General features: G+C 31.1%; 1 protein-coding gene across 1 annotated transcript; it reads right to left on the bottom strand.

Moving 5' to 3' along the window:
• Positions 1-480: 480 nt before the first annotated feature.
• Positions 481-14,911, bottom strand: LOC132555098 (isocitrate dehydrogenase [NAD] subunit gamma, mitochondrial-like). The gene is made up of 15 exons (XM_060219440.1): positions 14,839-14,911; positions 14,331-14,393; positions 13,926-14,020; positions 13,346-13,461; positions 12,416-12,473; positions 11,880-12,012; positions 10,922-11,055; positions 10,294-10,396; positions 9,560-9,706; positions 9,127-9,221; positions 8,751-8,811; positions 8,114-8,202; positions 4,360-4,386; positions 1,574-1,616; positions 481-1,039 (listed from the first exon to the last, which is right to left on the bottom strand). Coding segments are annotated over exons 1-13 (1,161 nt in total). The 5' UTR covers positions 14,905-14,911; the 3' UTR covers positions 481-1,039; positions 1,574-1,616; positions 4,360-4,385.
• Between the last annotated feature and the right edge of the window lies 1 nt (position 14,912).

Genomic DNA, 14,912 nt, shown 5'->3' with positions numbered 1-14,912 from the left:
TGGGACATCAAACCTGTACTGTGTAAGGCATGTGCTTATTGTATGCACACTTTGAAAAAACTTTTTTTTTCAATTGTAGGTCACGGTCAAGGTCACATGGTAAAACATTTTGCTATCAACTGATGGTCTTGTCAAAAGGAACACACATGCTATACCTCTTATGATGTAATAGTTATGGCTAATGTTATTTTTTTTCAAATGGCGGTCAAAGGTCACAGTCAAGGTCACATGGTCACAAACTTTGGTACTACGGTGCAATATCAATGGCCAAGGTTAAATCTAACAACAGACAGCACAAAAACAATATGTCTATGATCTTTTGTTCTAGGGGCTTAAAAATAAGTGCTACATATGTAAAGCAGACATTTTCCTGTTCCTGAACTGGCAAGTTCATCAAAATCTTCTGGATATTGGATACAAACCTTTTCAATTCAATCTTTCCTTGCATTTCTTCTCACAAAAAGGAACAAAAAGTATACAAACATTCTTTCATAATTTTAATGACAAATAAATATATAACTACATACATTTGAAAGATACTGCACATTTAAAATTCGAAAAAAGAACATTCCAGTTTTTACCAATGTCAACTAAGACAGATGATAATATTGCATTTGCATCATAACAAAATATATTTGTAATCAATAAAAGACTCCTTACAACTCAGGAAATCTTAATTCTGGGGAAGTTTTCCCTTGTATCCCTTCCCCGGAACACTTGAACTGGCTTCTTAGATTTCACTTACTACTTACATATGATGTACATATATATGTACTGGAAATGAATCTTAACCAGCATTGAAAGTCATAGATATACTGCTTACTATCAACATACTAAAATGAACAAGAAACACATATATATTGCACCTAACTATATCGGCAGTATGTGTTTCAAATAAAATGGACTGGATCAATAAATATGTTCAAATATGTTATTTGTTATGACAGAAATATATTTGAAATGCAGTAGTAAAGAAGTTCATTTTTTGTGTATCGACACGGTGGTATATCCAGAAGGGAAAATCTTGACTTCGGAGATTCTGTAATAAACAAACAAAATAGCTATTACATACCACCAACAGAAAAGTGTAATGTATGTAATGGGTCACTGATAATAATGACAGCTCATTACATTAAGAATACAGTAGTTCATTTTGACTACAAATGATTTATTTTATGTATTTATATACAATTACACTGAATGTTAGATTACAACAAGAGATCCAAGAGGAAGTCATTTTGTTTCTCCTGATCAATCCCAAAATGAAACGGGAACAAGAAGGGACCAAAGGTAAAACACGTATGAAATTTCAGATCAGTCCCAAAATCAAACAGGACCAACTAGGGATGAAGAGGGAACAGACATATGAAATTTGAGAAGGAACCATCTAGTTTTTCTCAAAGAACAGTGAGAACAAAAATTGTTTTTGGACTGACGGACAGAGGGAAAACGAACCAAGGACGTACAGCAATTTGAATAGCCCACTATCTGATAATGGTGGGCTGAAAATGAATGAAATTATTAAGACATATATACCATTATAATTATTGAATATAACACTAAATAGACTGACCTTAATGTTGCGTGGCGAAATTTAAATCATCTACTTCTCAATCCTGAAAAAAGAAGCATGTACAGATAATTGTTAAAAACCTGTAAAATATCCATTACCTAAATGAGGCTACTTGTTTGGTTTTTCGAAAAATGACTGAATCTTAATTCTACAGCTTGTTTGGTTTTTTCGAAAAATGACTGAATCTTGATTCTACAGAAGTAATCTCTATTCTTATTAATGGCTATATCAATGTTCTCTCAAAACTGCATAGCCCTGTTCACAACACTCTTTAATGATTTTAGAACATAGACAATTTAAAATTTAAGAAAACGTGTACCCTACAAATTGTCCTATGAGGAATTGATACCAAAACCATACATCTGAAGTTAGCAAATATTGGCAAACCAAAGATTTTTTAATGAATTAATAATCTTCATTTTAAATAATGTTCTTTGGATGAACATGTATATGAAGAATGGTCGTGATGATATGTACAAGTATCTGAAGGAAGCCACACAGCAAACATCATCCATCAAAAACAAACAATCACCTTGTCACCATTTTACTCAAAATATTATCATTCTATTTGAAAGAAGAATCTTTCATTCAGCCTCACTCAATTGTTCAATTACTGATCAATTTAAAATTTGGATAAAGAAAATATACAATGTATTAATCTATCTGTGAAAAATAATATATATATATTTTTCTTTCATAAAAATAATATCAAACCCATGACAGCTACATCAAAATGAAAACAATTTTAACTAATTATATTGCACTTGGCTGGTTATCATATACAGAAATGTGTCTCCTTCCTAAGGATAAAAGAACTATTATGCCAATCCTTACTCATATTCCAAAGAAACGTGGAAACGCAAACAATTCATAACTATCAACTCATGCATGCCTTCACAGAAAGTAAGAAAATTAACATACAATGTACAACGTTTAGTACATTATACTTCATCTACTCCAAGCATGCATCAGACTATGGAAGAATCCAAGAACAATTGGCAATATTTTCAGGTATCCCTTGCTTATTTTTCATGATTAAACCTTATGTTTGATCCTCAATATGAAACCAATGACCTCCACATCAGATTTGCTGAATGTTTTCTATTTATTATTAGCTACTTTAGCTACAGATTAGTAAATAGATGGGATTGAATGATTACAACCATTACTGTGATATTAAAAGTGTAACTGTAAGTGTATTTAGGTTAATGTAACACAAAGTTATCTAATTACTACAGGTGGTATAATGTTTATACACTATTACTAGGATTAAATATACATCTGTATCAACATTATAAGTATTAAGTAAAGAATAGACCAGGTACAAAGATTATTGTTAAGAAATATCATCCAACACCAGAATCAACTAAAGATAAATTACCATTGTAATTTCTGCTACCTGTGTAATTCAAACAAAAGCAAAAGTTAACATAAAATCTGTTTTGCATGTATATCAGTAGAACAGGTAACAAGTCAATGCTGATAACAGATGTTTTATTTGACTACGCTACACATCAGCATTTAGGTAATGTATTGTAAAGCAACTTAAAACTAGCATGTAAAGCAAGCTTGGTATATAATCTTTATTGTGCACTTTCTATCATAAGCGTGAAATTGTGTTCAGTTGTAATACATTCATGTAGTTTGCTGTTTGAAGAAATGATTTTGTTGTATTAAGCATTTCATTAAAGCAAGAGGCTAAAAAGGTAAATTTTTATGACAGGACTGACAGAGACATAACTGTTTATTTTTTTTCACCTTCAGGGTAGATCGGAAATAAGCTACGTTATAATTAGATCTAGACCTCGTGTGTATCGGTATTGAATGTTGTTTACAAATATTGTAAAGCACTATAACGAATGAATTGGGATACATATTTCTAAATACAGAATACAGTTCCAATCAGTTGAAAACATATTCATGCATGTCTACATTGTATCATTATTATTTTTTATCATCAATTTCTAACAGAGGAAATATATGTATACAATTTGCTCTGATCAATGCCTGTACATGCTTACATATACGTTAGGAATGAACAATTTTCTACTTAATCACATCACATGAAAATACAAAATGTAGTGACTATATAATATAGTGTGGTAATATCATTAATTCATACAGATCTTCAAACTTTTTAAAACTAGAAATCTTTCAACAATCTGAGATTTGTATGTACAGATCACTTCCCCTAATCATATTTCTCAGGCTGTGTCTGACTTTTTATATCAATATATGAAATAGCAAACTAATGTCAAAGGATGTCAAATCATAATGTCGTTATTGAAATATGCAAGAAAACTCATAGAAAATAACAATTTCCAAACACCAATGTATGGTACAAGACCCTCCTTCAATTTGTATTTAAGTGTAGAAGTTTAAGTAAGGTCCAAATTTACTACTACCAGGTTTGACTGGAAACAAAACAAAGTTTGGATATCCAGTGCAACATATATTTTATAATCTGTCAAATGTTCACCTATTCTACAATGTGGTTATCAATGTTTTACTTACAGAAAGTATTATTTTTACTTCCTTTCATAACATTATAGATAACAAAGGACCACATATATTTGTTTGACATACTTCACACAGGGTAATATCCAGCAAAACTTGTATGTAATATAATCCACTGACACTCAAGTTGTAGATTCTCAGAAGGATGATACACAGGGTTCTCTTAAATAGCCAATATGCATTCGACAAATACAGCTCATTTATGACACTTTAAAACTTCCAAGTCACTAATTCAGAGCTCAATCAACAACTCAAGGCAAGCAACTTACACTGTGGGATCTTGTTGAAAAAAAATTCTGAAATTACAAGCATTATAAGCATGAAATTACCTACATAAGACTTATTTTTACTATGTGTGTGAGCTGTTTGTCATTGTAGACCAGTCAGACATGATACCACCAATTAAGATAATGATCTATTTTCATATCAATGATGAAAAGTTCAACTTTTTCGAGGTTTCTTCAATGTAATAGAAAGAAATAACAGTTGTATAAGTTGTATGCATAAGTTTACATTATTATTGCATTTTGTTATGAAACAAACGAAAGCCATCAAAATTCATTCAAGAAAATCTACCGATCAGTAGGTTACTTAGATACAAAATGATCTATGTAGTGTTTAACTTAGCATTGTTTTTGTTTGTTGTAGATGACAATACTGAAGTTCAAATTTATTCTGCTGAACTTTCAGAATTTTAAAGAAAGAATTAAATGAATAAATAGACAAAGGTACGACCAGAGAAGACATGAGAAATTGTTTCAGAGAAATGACAGGTATAATATATAAATAATATCTAAAAAAAAATCTTGGTGTTTTTACACTGGAAAGTAAACCTGTAACATCCCTTCAGTGTTAGAGTTGCATGTTAAGTTGATCAGAAAAGGACAAGTTACAAGATTACAGTGATGATTAAACCCAGCCCTGCTTGTTGTGATGGGTAAAACACCATATACTGTGGCTAATGAACACAACCTAATGAGTACAAGACGCAAACCAGAATATATATCTATATGATTTGTTATACCAAAACAATAATAATCCCAAATATTATATATTATTATGTCAGCTGAACATCAATTTTACCCATCCACAGTTAAGCCAATTCAAGCAGCTCTTGACAATCTGCATTTATTCATAAATATGTAATTGTTGTCTTCTTTCATAATTAAAAACACCGCAAACTAGCCAAAACAGAAAATGTTGTTTTTTTTTCACTAAGAGATAAAAAAAGTCTTGGTAGTGAAAATCAAGTATACCTAGAATTAATGAGGTTTGATATCTAAGATATAAATGTTTAATCAATTAATCAACAATCTGATCAAAATGTCTTTACCTGGTAATTTGACAGAAAAGATAGATATTTTAAGCATAAGAGGTATTGATGTTTGGGGTCAATTAATATCAAAGATATAAATGTGCAATTTCCATTTTGTATCATATGGCATTGATACATGTAATTCACCTATTGTAAGATGTAATAAACAAGGCCAAACCATACAACTATATTGTTCCTCTATAACCATAAATTTAGGTCAATCAGAAATATCATATTCCCATATGAGAACAAGGTTAAGAACAGCGGGGATACTATCGAGCCTCAAACAAGCCAAACATCAATCTCAATATACCTTATGGCAAAGAATTTATTCAGATTTTCAGGGAAGACCATATTTTCACAAGCAGGGAATGATTCGTTATGGTGGGCATCTTATGTTCGTAACATTCTAAATTATTGCCCTTCTAAAATGCTTTTGTTTAAGCTAGGTGGGAAATATAACCCTGTATATTTACAAAAAATAGTAACATTGGTGAAATAGAAACGTTATATGTTACACTTCATTTTTTATTGTAGCCAATCGTTTTCTGTCTACTTCTTGTACATGTACTTACTTTTTATCTTAATCTTGCGTTTTTATGACAAGATCATTTTTTCATACAGATCATTAATTTTCTCTGGAATTTCTATGAATTAAATATTTTGGTTAAGATTTTTTTCTTCTCTTTTGTTTTTTTTTTGTATTTTAATAAAATTACAAAGATTACAGAACCCTTAATGTGCTCAAAAGAATAACACACACCCTTTTTACCCAATGGTTCTATGTTATTTTAGCAGGAAGAAGCTGCCGTGATTAATCTGGTTATGTGCGTATCTAACTACATGCTCTAATGTATATGCTAAAAGCATACCATATATTGTCGTCTATCTGTTAGTGTATACATTTTTGGCACTGAAACTCCTAAAATAATAAATAAAACGTTAAAAAAAGCATCTAATCTTTAAAAAACAAAAAGCTAATATCAGGTTTCATGCAGTGACCTTTTCTTTATTGGTGTTTAAAATTACATATTACTATAATCTGTTGGTACAATATGCACTGTTTTGTGTCCACCATGGCATTAAAAGTAAACAATATTTATATGTATTAATTTGTGATAAAGCAGGTGTAAACTCCATCAACAGCCAGTCCTTCTAAAACTAGGGTAAATGAAATAATGAAAAATCAAAAATCACTTCTAGACTAGGAAAATAGTATAGTGTGCCCTGTCTAAACTATACACTGCATGATTTTGAAACTCAAATTTATTGACCTTTCAGGCAAAAAATTAAACTTTCCATATATATTGCACCTATATTGCCTGGCACTTATCAGAGCATTGTATAAATTTAGACAGGGTTCACTTGAATACTGAAAACAACAAATAATAATTATCTAAAATAAACATAAATATGAAATTACAAATCAAGTTATGAGGCAAAACAATTTATTTCTTCATTAAATTACCATATCAGTTAAACAACAACAATTTAATGTAGTTACAATATACAGTTAAATGAAATGAATTTGCATCTACATTTCCTGACCAAACTTCATTACCACAAAATATCTAGAGACGCTATTCATCAACCACAGTGTTCCTATTTGCATTTTCCAATCAATTTTAACATCAGAAAATGTTTGCAGACACAATGCATCAAAACTGTTCTTAGCTTTAAAGTAAACAACAAAGATTATCAATACTATTTTACTCAGAATATAATATAACACTTATTCAACAAGAGGCCCATGGGCCAAACAGTCATCTGATTACAAAAACTTTCAGCAGGAAGAACGGTTATTTTTTTCTACGTTGAATGAAATCTTATTAGGAAGCTGTTTTCTGTGATGCAGATGGTAGTTTCGTTGAAAGTTAGAGCTCAATCCAACTGTTGAAACTTGAGAAGAAGTTTGAAATAGGTATTGCACAGGAAAACCATGACTGCACAATCATGTTACAAAATGGTCTCTGTGGCTGCTGTATCAAAGGTTTCACAAGGTAAAAAAATAACAACATTTGGCTACCTTTCCTTAACATTCACACCAATTTTTAGCTCAGTGAACCAGTGGAACTGGAGAAGAAATTTAAAATATCCTTTTTCAAGATGGCAGCCATCGTGGCCATCTTGGATTTTAGACATACCCGAAAAATAACAACACTTGCTCAGGACCATCTCAGGATCATTTCATGCAAGTTTGAGCTCAATGCCACTGGTGCCACTTGAGAAGAAGTTGGAAATGTAAAAAGCTTACACACATGGACAACGACCCTTTAGGTCAGATTACCTAAAAATGTATATTCTGGGCAAATCTTGATCTAATTTTACAGCAAAAAACATAGCTTTTTATTTAATCATAAAACTGCTTAAAAGTGAGATTTCATCCTTCATTTCCTCTAGGATACAATATATACTGTCAGTGACTCAGTGTAAGGTTCTTGTGACCATTTATTGTATTTCACTGGTTTGACCAGTACATTTTTTTCAGAACTGTCAGCAAGTTTAGTTTATCATGCATTGAATGAAACATCAATAGACTAGGACTCTAAATACAACAGGAATTTATCATTTAAATGAGAACTTGTATTACAGTAACAAATAATAATAATATAACAACTTAAAAATTCATAACAAAAAAAGTCATATAAAGCCATCTCACAACATTGAAATATGAAAAAAAAAAAGAGAATTTTAAAATGAAGCCTTACCAGCTCTGAGTCTTTGGTTTAAGATCATCGATTACAGCATGTACAAGGTCGAGAGTTGTTGCCTGGCCTCCTAAGTCTGGTGTGTGAACCTACATATGAAAAAAGGGTTATCTATTCATACCATTATCTTCCTCTTGTTATAATATTAGCATTTACATGTGAGAAACATTTTATGTATATTGTCAGAAGAAATCTGTATCCGAGTGTGTAACAAATATCTATAACTCTTTGCATTCCTTCACAAAATACCCAGTTATCCATTTCATTGCAATGTTCAAAATTTGGACACAGCAAAGTCTAACATGCTATGCAAATAAAAGGGTTCATATTAAGCTATAAAAGTTTCCAAATGTGGTGATTGCTAGTAGAACAAACTTAAATACCAACTGTGAAAAAAAAAGCTTGGTAAATACATAATTAACATGAAACTTACAAGTTTGAATTTGTTGTGTGATGGGTATGAAAAGGAATACAGTGTTATTTTAATCACTTATATTGGACACTGTAATATTATAAACACGCCTATTTCAATAGAACTATTATGATGATATGTGTTTTTGTCTTGAAATAGAGCCAAAATATTCACACTCTTCATATTCAAACTTAAAGAAACTAAATTCAGCAAAGTGGAATATACCTTATGTTCATTCATGACTGTCATCACTGAATCTCTGATCATTTCAGCATGTTTATTATGCCTACAATGTTAAACAGGATGGTTCGGTAAACTTTCAGTTACAATAATGGATTATTTTTATTTTTGATATTTTTCTTATTTTCAAATCATTACAGATACTTCAAATTGAAAGAGTATACAAAATATATGCAAATTAACAGCACTTCAATATGAAATTAAGTTTATGAAAAACTTATGACAAAGGTATGAAACAGTAAAGCAATGTAAAAGAAACCATTTTAAATGAAGATCTTTAAGTGTTTGCACAAATACATTTACATTCTTTTTTTTCTGTAATTCAAGGTTTCCAAAATTGATATTAATTAATATACTTTACCCTAAATAGTCAAGCATATCACAGCTAGCAAGCAGCATGCCTGTGGGATTGGCTACATTTTTGCCTTTCAAAGATCGGCCAGAACTTCTTGTGCCCTAAAGCAGAAAAATTTAGTTTGTACAAGCTACAAAGTTCAAAGCTACTGACTTCATCTATGTAAATACAATATTTTCTCATACTTATAAAATGTTGAATCTTAAGTAATTTTAATAGGAAATCAGTCTTTATTCTTATTTCTCACCATAAAGTATTCATACCATTCAAACATCCCACAGAATGAGAGGAGGAGTAATTTTCTCACAATAAAGTATTCAGACCATTCGAACATCCCATGGAATGAGACCCATCCATCAACTCCTCCCTCTAGTGTTTGTATAGTTTAAATTATTCACACGTTTTCAGCTTTTGACATGGTATTTTTCAAACTCCATACCATTTCAAACACAGCAAAGTCTCGTCCAATGTTGACACCTGGCACAACCCCTGGGCCTCCTACCAAACCAGCAGCGATGTTGCTTAAGATGTTCCCATACAGGTTAGGCATCAGTAGTACATCAAACTGCTGCGGTCGGGACACCAACTAAGGAGAAATTTAATTTATATTACAATCTACTTAATTAAAGCTACAACGCTAACTTCATTCCTAATACACATGTACATGTGTATCAACTAGGTAACAACAAGCAGTTTTTTATCGTACTTGCTATTTTAACAGCTTTGATATATACACACAGGACTAATAATGTAATGTATCATAATGTATGATATATGGTGAAGCTAAAAAGTTTAAATGTCTGAGTGACAAAGCTGAATAATTCATTCACATACCAACAAAATTCAAACACATTCATTATTGTTTTTTATATGTCATTTACTTAATGAAGTAAAATAATTAATTTTTCTCAAAATAATCCAAAAGGAAAACAAATGTTTCATAATTTTTACCTTCGTTTTAATTTCATTTCATATTGTAGTTTCATCTTTGCTATTAATCTCACAATGATTGTTAAGAGTAACGAATATTGTATGTGCACGAACATAGAACAAAATAACAGATAGGAGAAATAAATGCATTGTGTCATTTTGGAGATAACTGTTCATCTTGAAATGAATTTTACTACCTTTCTGTTCCAGTACTATTACTGATAATCTTTACAATATAATCACCTGCATGCTAGCATTGTCTACAATCATGTCATTGAACTCTATGTCAGGATACAGACAAGCCACTTGACGACAGCATTCTAGGAATAGCCCATCACCCATCTTCCTGTAAAATATTATTCCATCATTTGAAAGTTTGAGTTTAAAGTAAGATTTCAGTATTACAAATTCAATCCTATCATTGTATAACTTTTAAAATCATTTCAGTCACTTTTTTACTGTTCTTTCTTATTCTTTCCCTGGCTATTGATTTAAGTGTCATACTCATCACACATCCCAAACTTTCAACTGATTTCATTCTTTTTTTAAACGAAATGAATATCACATAAATCTAGGTGCACACCGTTGGATGATATTTAGTAATCTAACAGTTATCATCTTCTCTATAGAAGTCTATTTCTGTATATTTAATGAACCATTTGGTAAAGTTCCAATAACATATAACATTGCATTATGATTTGGTTACAATGTAAATGTGACTCTAAGACAACAACACCATGTCATTCTTGACATGAACCAAAAGGATTCAAAATGTCATACACATCTAGGACTAGGATCCTCATCAAACATGCTTTACAACTAGAATGCATATAGATCCTGCCCCTCTATTACACAAGGTAAGTTTGCTTACATAATATTAGCTTTGTGGATGGCAGTCACCTTCTTCCTCCCTTTCTGCTGAGCATAATCGAATGCATATTTCGCGATCTTTGTTGACTTTTCTGCAGTTATTATTTTCAAACTTTCCACAACCCCTGGAACATTCTACAACATCAATAAATAGTCTTGTAATTTGACAAAAACATTTTTTAAATTTGATATGAGTTTGAAAAAGAATGGACAAATGAATTTTAAAATCCTATATAAAACAATCAGTCTATCTGTAGCAGACTCACAGTCAAAGTGACAATAAAGTTTTACACTCAGTTTCTTTACACTGCACTTTTCAGGATGCAACTTAGTTCTGTGCCTGATCCCATATAAAAATATAGCCTTTGAGTGTACGTTCAATACTAACATTTGATAAATCCTGTTGTTAGTGCAGAAAAGGATTCTAACAATTTTGTTTTTATTTTACTTATGTATGCTACCTTTTAACCCCTGGAGTCCAGGATCGATGGTCTACACAAAATCTGTACCCATTCATACTTCTGACCAAATACTGTAATCCATACATTGCAGAAATAGAAACTTCAAGATATCATTTTAATCCTTTTGTTGAAAAAACTATTAAAGATGTAAAGTCTCCATATTTCAATCCAAAGTATTTTTTCTTTTTGCATTTCACAGGCTTTCATGGCTCAAACTTTCTTTCACTCAGTTTCTAGGTCCTCATTTAGATTATTCAAACCTGTTATGAGACAAAACATACTACACTCCAAAAATTAACAGATGTAATGTACCTCATTTAATAAGGCATCAGATGGATGCTTACTCTTAGTAACTTCATGTACTTTTATAAATATAAGTCATCTTCTTCAGGAGTAAGAATATATCATAGGTTTGAAAAATATGTACATTGTACCATCTAGTGAATGTTTGAAAAAAAAAATCAGCAAAAGGACAAAGTATTGCTTTTATAGACAGACCTCATGCTCCAGGTTGGAGTATTCCCCCTCGGTGTTTTCTCTGATGAGTAAAATGTCTATATCTTTATGTCTGGTAGGTACTCCAGGTAGAGACTTGCACCAAACCACACTGGCAAATAACTGCAGCTGTACCCTTTTATCAGGAAAAAATTGAAGTTTTGAGCACAAAGGCAACTTTATCACTACTATAATACTTTTAAATGGACAAACAGGTTCATCACCACCTTTGTTTTGTAATATTTTAGGCATAGAACATGCTTGTTAGTACATGTTAATTACATATAATAATTAAGACTTCAAAAGGCTTTTTTAGCAAATCTGAAAGCAAAATAAGATCAGTAGGACAATACTTATATTTCTCAACAAACATCTGGTCAACTTGTAAAAGTATCCTATTAATAATAGATGGAGAGTTTCATTTCGGCCTATATTCATTATCTAAATAAACACAATTATTTTGTTGTTAATGATTTTAAACATGAAAATAACACTATTAAGGTTATTTTTTCAGGCCAATTCCAGTTGGTTTAACTTACCTGAGATCAACATTCATGGACCTGAAGCTTGGATCGTCAAATTTTGTCTCAATGTTTCCTGAAATGTAAAATAAAATTGTATCATTTAGTGGTGCTATACCTTTTAATAAGTACTTCTGTGATAAATGTTGTGTCATCTTTTTCTTTTACTTAATTATTTTAACAATTATATAAATTATACCATACAGCCTTATAAGTACCAGTAAAATATCCATTCACAATGGGACCAAAAAAACTAATTGAATCAAACAGAGCAATCAGGTGATTTTTTTTCCATCATGCATAATATTTGTATTTGGAGACTAATTCCTGTTGGATTTTACTGGAAAACTTTTATTAAAAAGCATTGAAATTTATAACAGTTTCTGAAATTCAGAACCTCAGTGACACATTTAATTTATGGGTTGTAGGTTTTCTTTATTCAGAACAAGCTATTCTGATAAAAACTTCTATGTATCAGAATTATTCTTTTTGTTCATAAAAGAATATTTGTCACAAGTTTTGAATGTTTGAAAGGTATAAGGATACATTACTATATCTTTGAAATGCAAAGGTTCAGTCCTTATTACACAAATAATACTCTAACCTATTTATATGTGTCATTGAATAACATGGGGTTTGGGTACATTAGCTTCACAAATCCTGGCCAACTGCTAGACATGTAGATTACATAGGGGCTATGGTACATAATCAATTTTCAGTCTCTCCATGAGATGATGTCTATGAGCAGAAAGAGTCATGAAGAAAAAAAGTCATGTAACCAACCACTCACGTTGAGAATCCACCAACAAACCAAACACCCATGTTAGTTAGTTTTATTATTATGTTATACTGACATAAGAAACCCTATATTTTGAAAGTATTAAGTAATATCAAGGGAAAATATCTTTAATTACTCAAGTACAAATAAAAAAAAAATGTACTTATCACCTTTTAGAGCTACTCCATTCCGCTGTACTGACAACATGGCTTTCTGAAGGAAATCTGGATCCGAAGAGTTGGCATTGATTTCTATCTGTTCAAAGTCAACAGGAGCTCCAGCATACCTTTGTAGGAATATCGAGCCAAAATCAATTCCAACTGCAGTTTTAATTTCTCATCTAAACCTTAATTCAAAACATAGTACCTGCACAACATACTTACAATTTCTTTCAGCAAAATACAAATTTACTTAAGATAATTTTTTTTCTTCTCAGGAAAATTTTGTAAAAGAAACACTTTGAAGGACTGTTTTATCGAGCCAAATATTAATCAAACAATACCCAGTAGTTGGATATACACTGCAAGTAAATGGCCTTTTGCATAATTTACATATCAAATGAACACTACAATGAATCAAAAGATCGATTTCAGAGAAATTGATTTGTAGAAGCATATGTTCAATTGTTGTTATGAAGTTCATGCTGTTTTCTTCATTTTTTCTTTCTTATCTTCAAAACTATGATAAGCCAATAAAAGGGCATGGTGCTGGTAAAATAAAAATGAGTATCACACATTATATAAATCCAACCTGAATATCTCCTGGACGTGAGCAATAAGTTCTGGTCCAACTCCATCACCAGTCAAGGCTGTAACCATATTTCTACCTCCATATTTGGCAAGATTCTAAAGTATCAAAGGTAAAAAAACAACTTTTTAGAATACACAACAGCTATGTACAAGTATATATATAATCCGCAATGCATACAAATGAAAATGTCTAAATATGATAATAAGATTCCAAAGTGAAACAAATATCATCAAGATTGATTCAATTCAATGCAACTTTCAATTTTCTAAACATACAATCATTTATGATTTTATTGTGAAAAGAATGCAAGCATTATAAATAATTGTAAACAATAATTTTGACCTGTGTAAATGTACGAATGGTATAGAATGTTAAAACATGTTCAGTCTAATGATCATAGTTTACCTCGCCAGTATAGTCTCTTTTCTGGCATATCTTTGTCTGCACTGTGACACATGGTTTAACAATCTGAAATTTTTAAATTAGATAAGTTGATTAAAAACCACATCGTGCTAGCTATAGAAAGCATTGACGAGTATAGTAAAGCGCGCATTTACAAGATCCATTAATACATTGTAAACTGTTAGCTTTGTTCCTATAGTATTCCCCTCCAGAAAACTCAAATTATATAGTTCATTCATTTCCTTTAATTACTTCAAGGGCGCAAACCAAAAATGCATTTCAAATCATTTCCAGATAGAAACTCATGCAGTTGTAATTGCGCAACCATTCTTTATATTAAAAATGTTTGTCAAACCCATCCCGTCAAAACTGGTTACGGGAAAATATTACTCAATGTCATTGTAAAATTATCATGATTTCAGATAGAAATAAAATAGATAACAAGCATCAATAGTTTAAATTAATCAAAGTGTGATTTTTTTGTTCTATAAATACTTAAATGAAACCTCACTCTTTGAGAATCTTTGACCAGAGAACCTAAAAGATTTGACAACTTTCTCGCTCGCAGACGATGCATGGTCGCGG

This window comes from Ylistrum balloti, unplaced genomic scaffold (genome assembly GCF_031769215.1).
Source record: "Ylistrum balloti isolate Yb309-2 unplaced genomic scaffold, AGI_CSIRO_Ybal_v1 Utg370452, whole genome shotgun sequence".
Lineage (NCBI taxonomy): Eukaryota > Metazoa > Mollusca > Bivalvia > Pectinida > Pectinidae > Ylistrum > Ylistrum balloti.
This window is presented reverse-complemented; position numbering and strand designations above follow the sequence as displayed.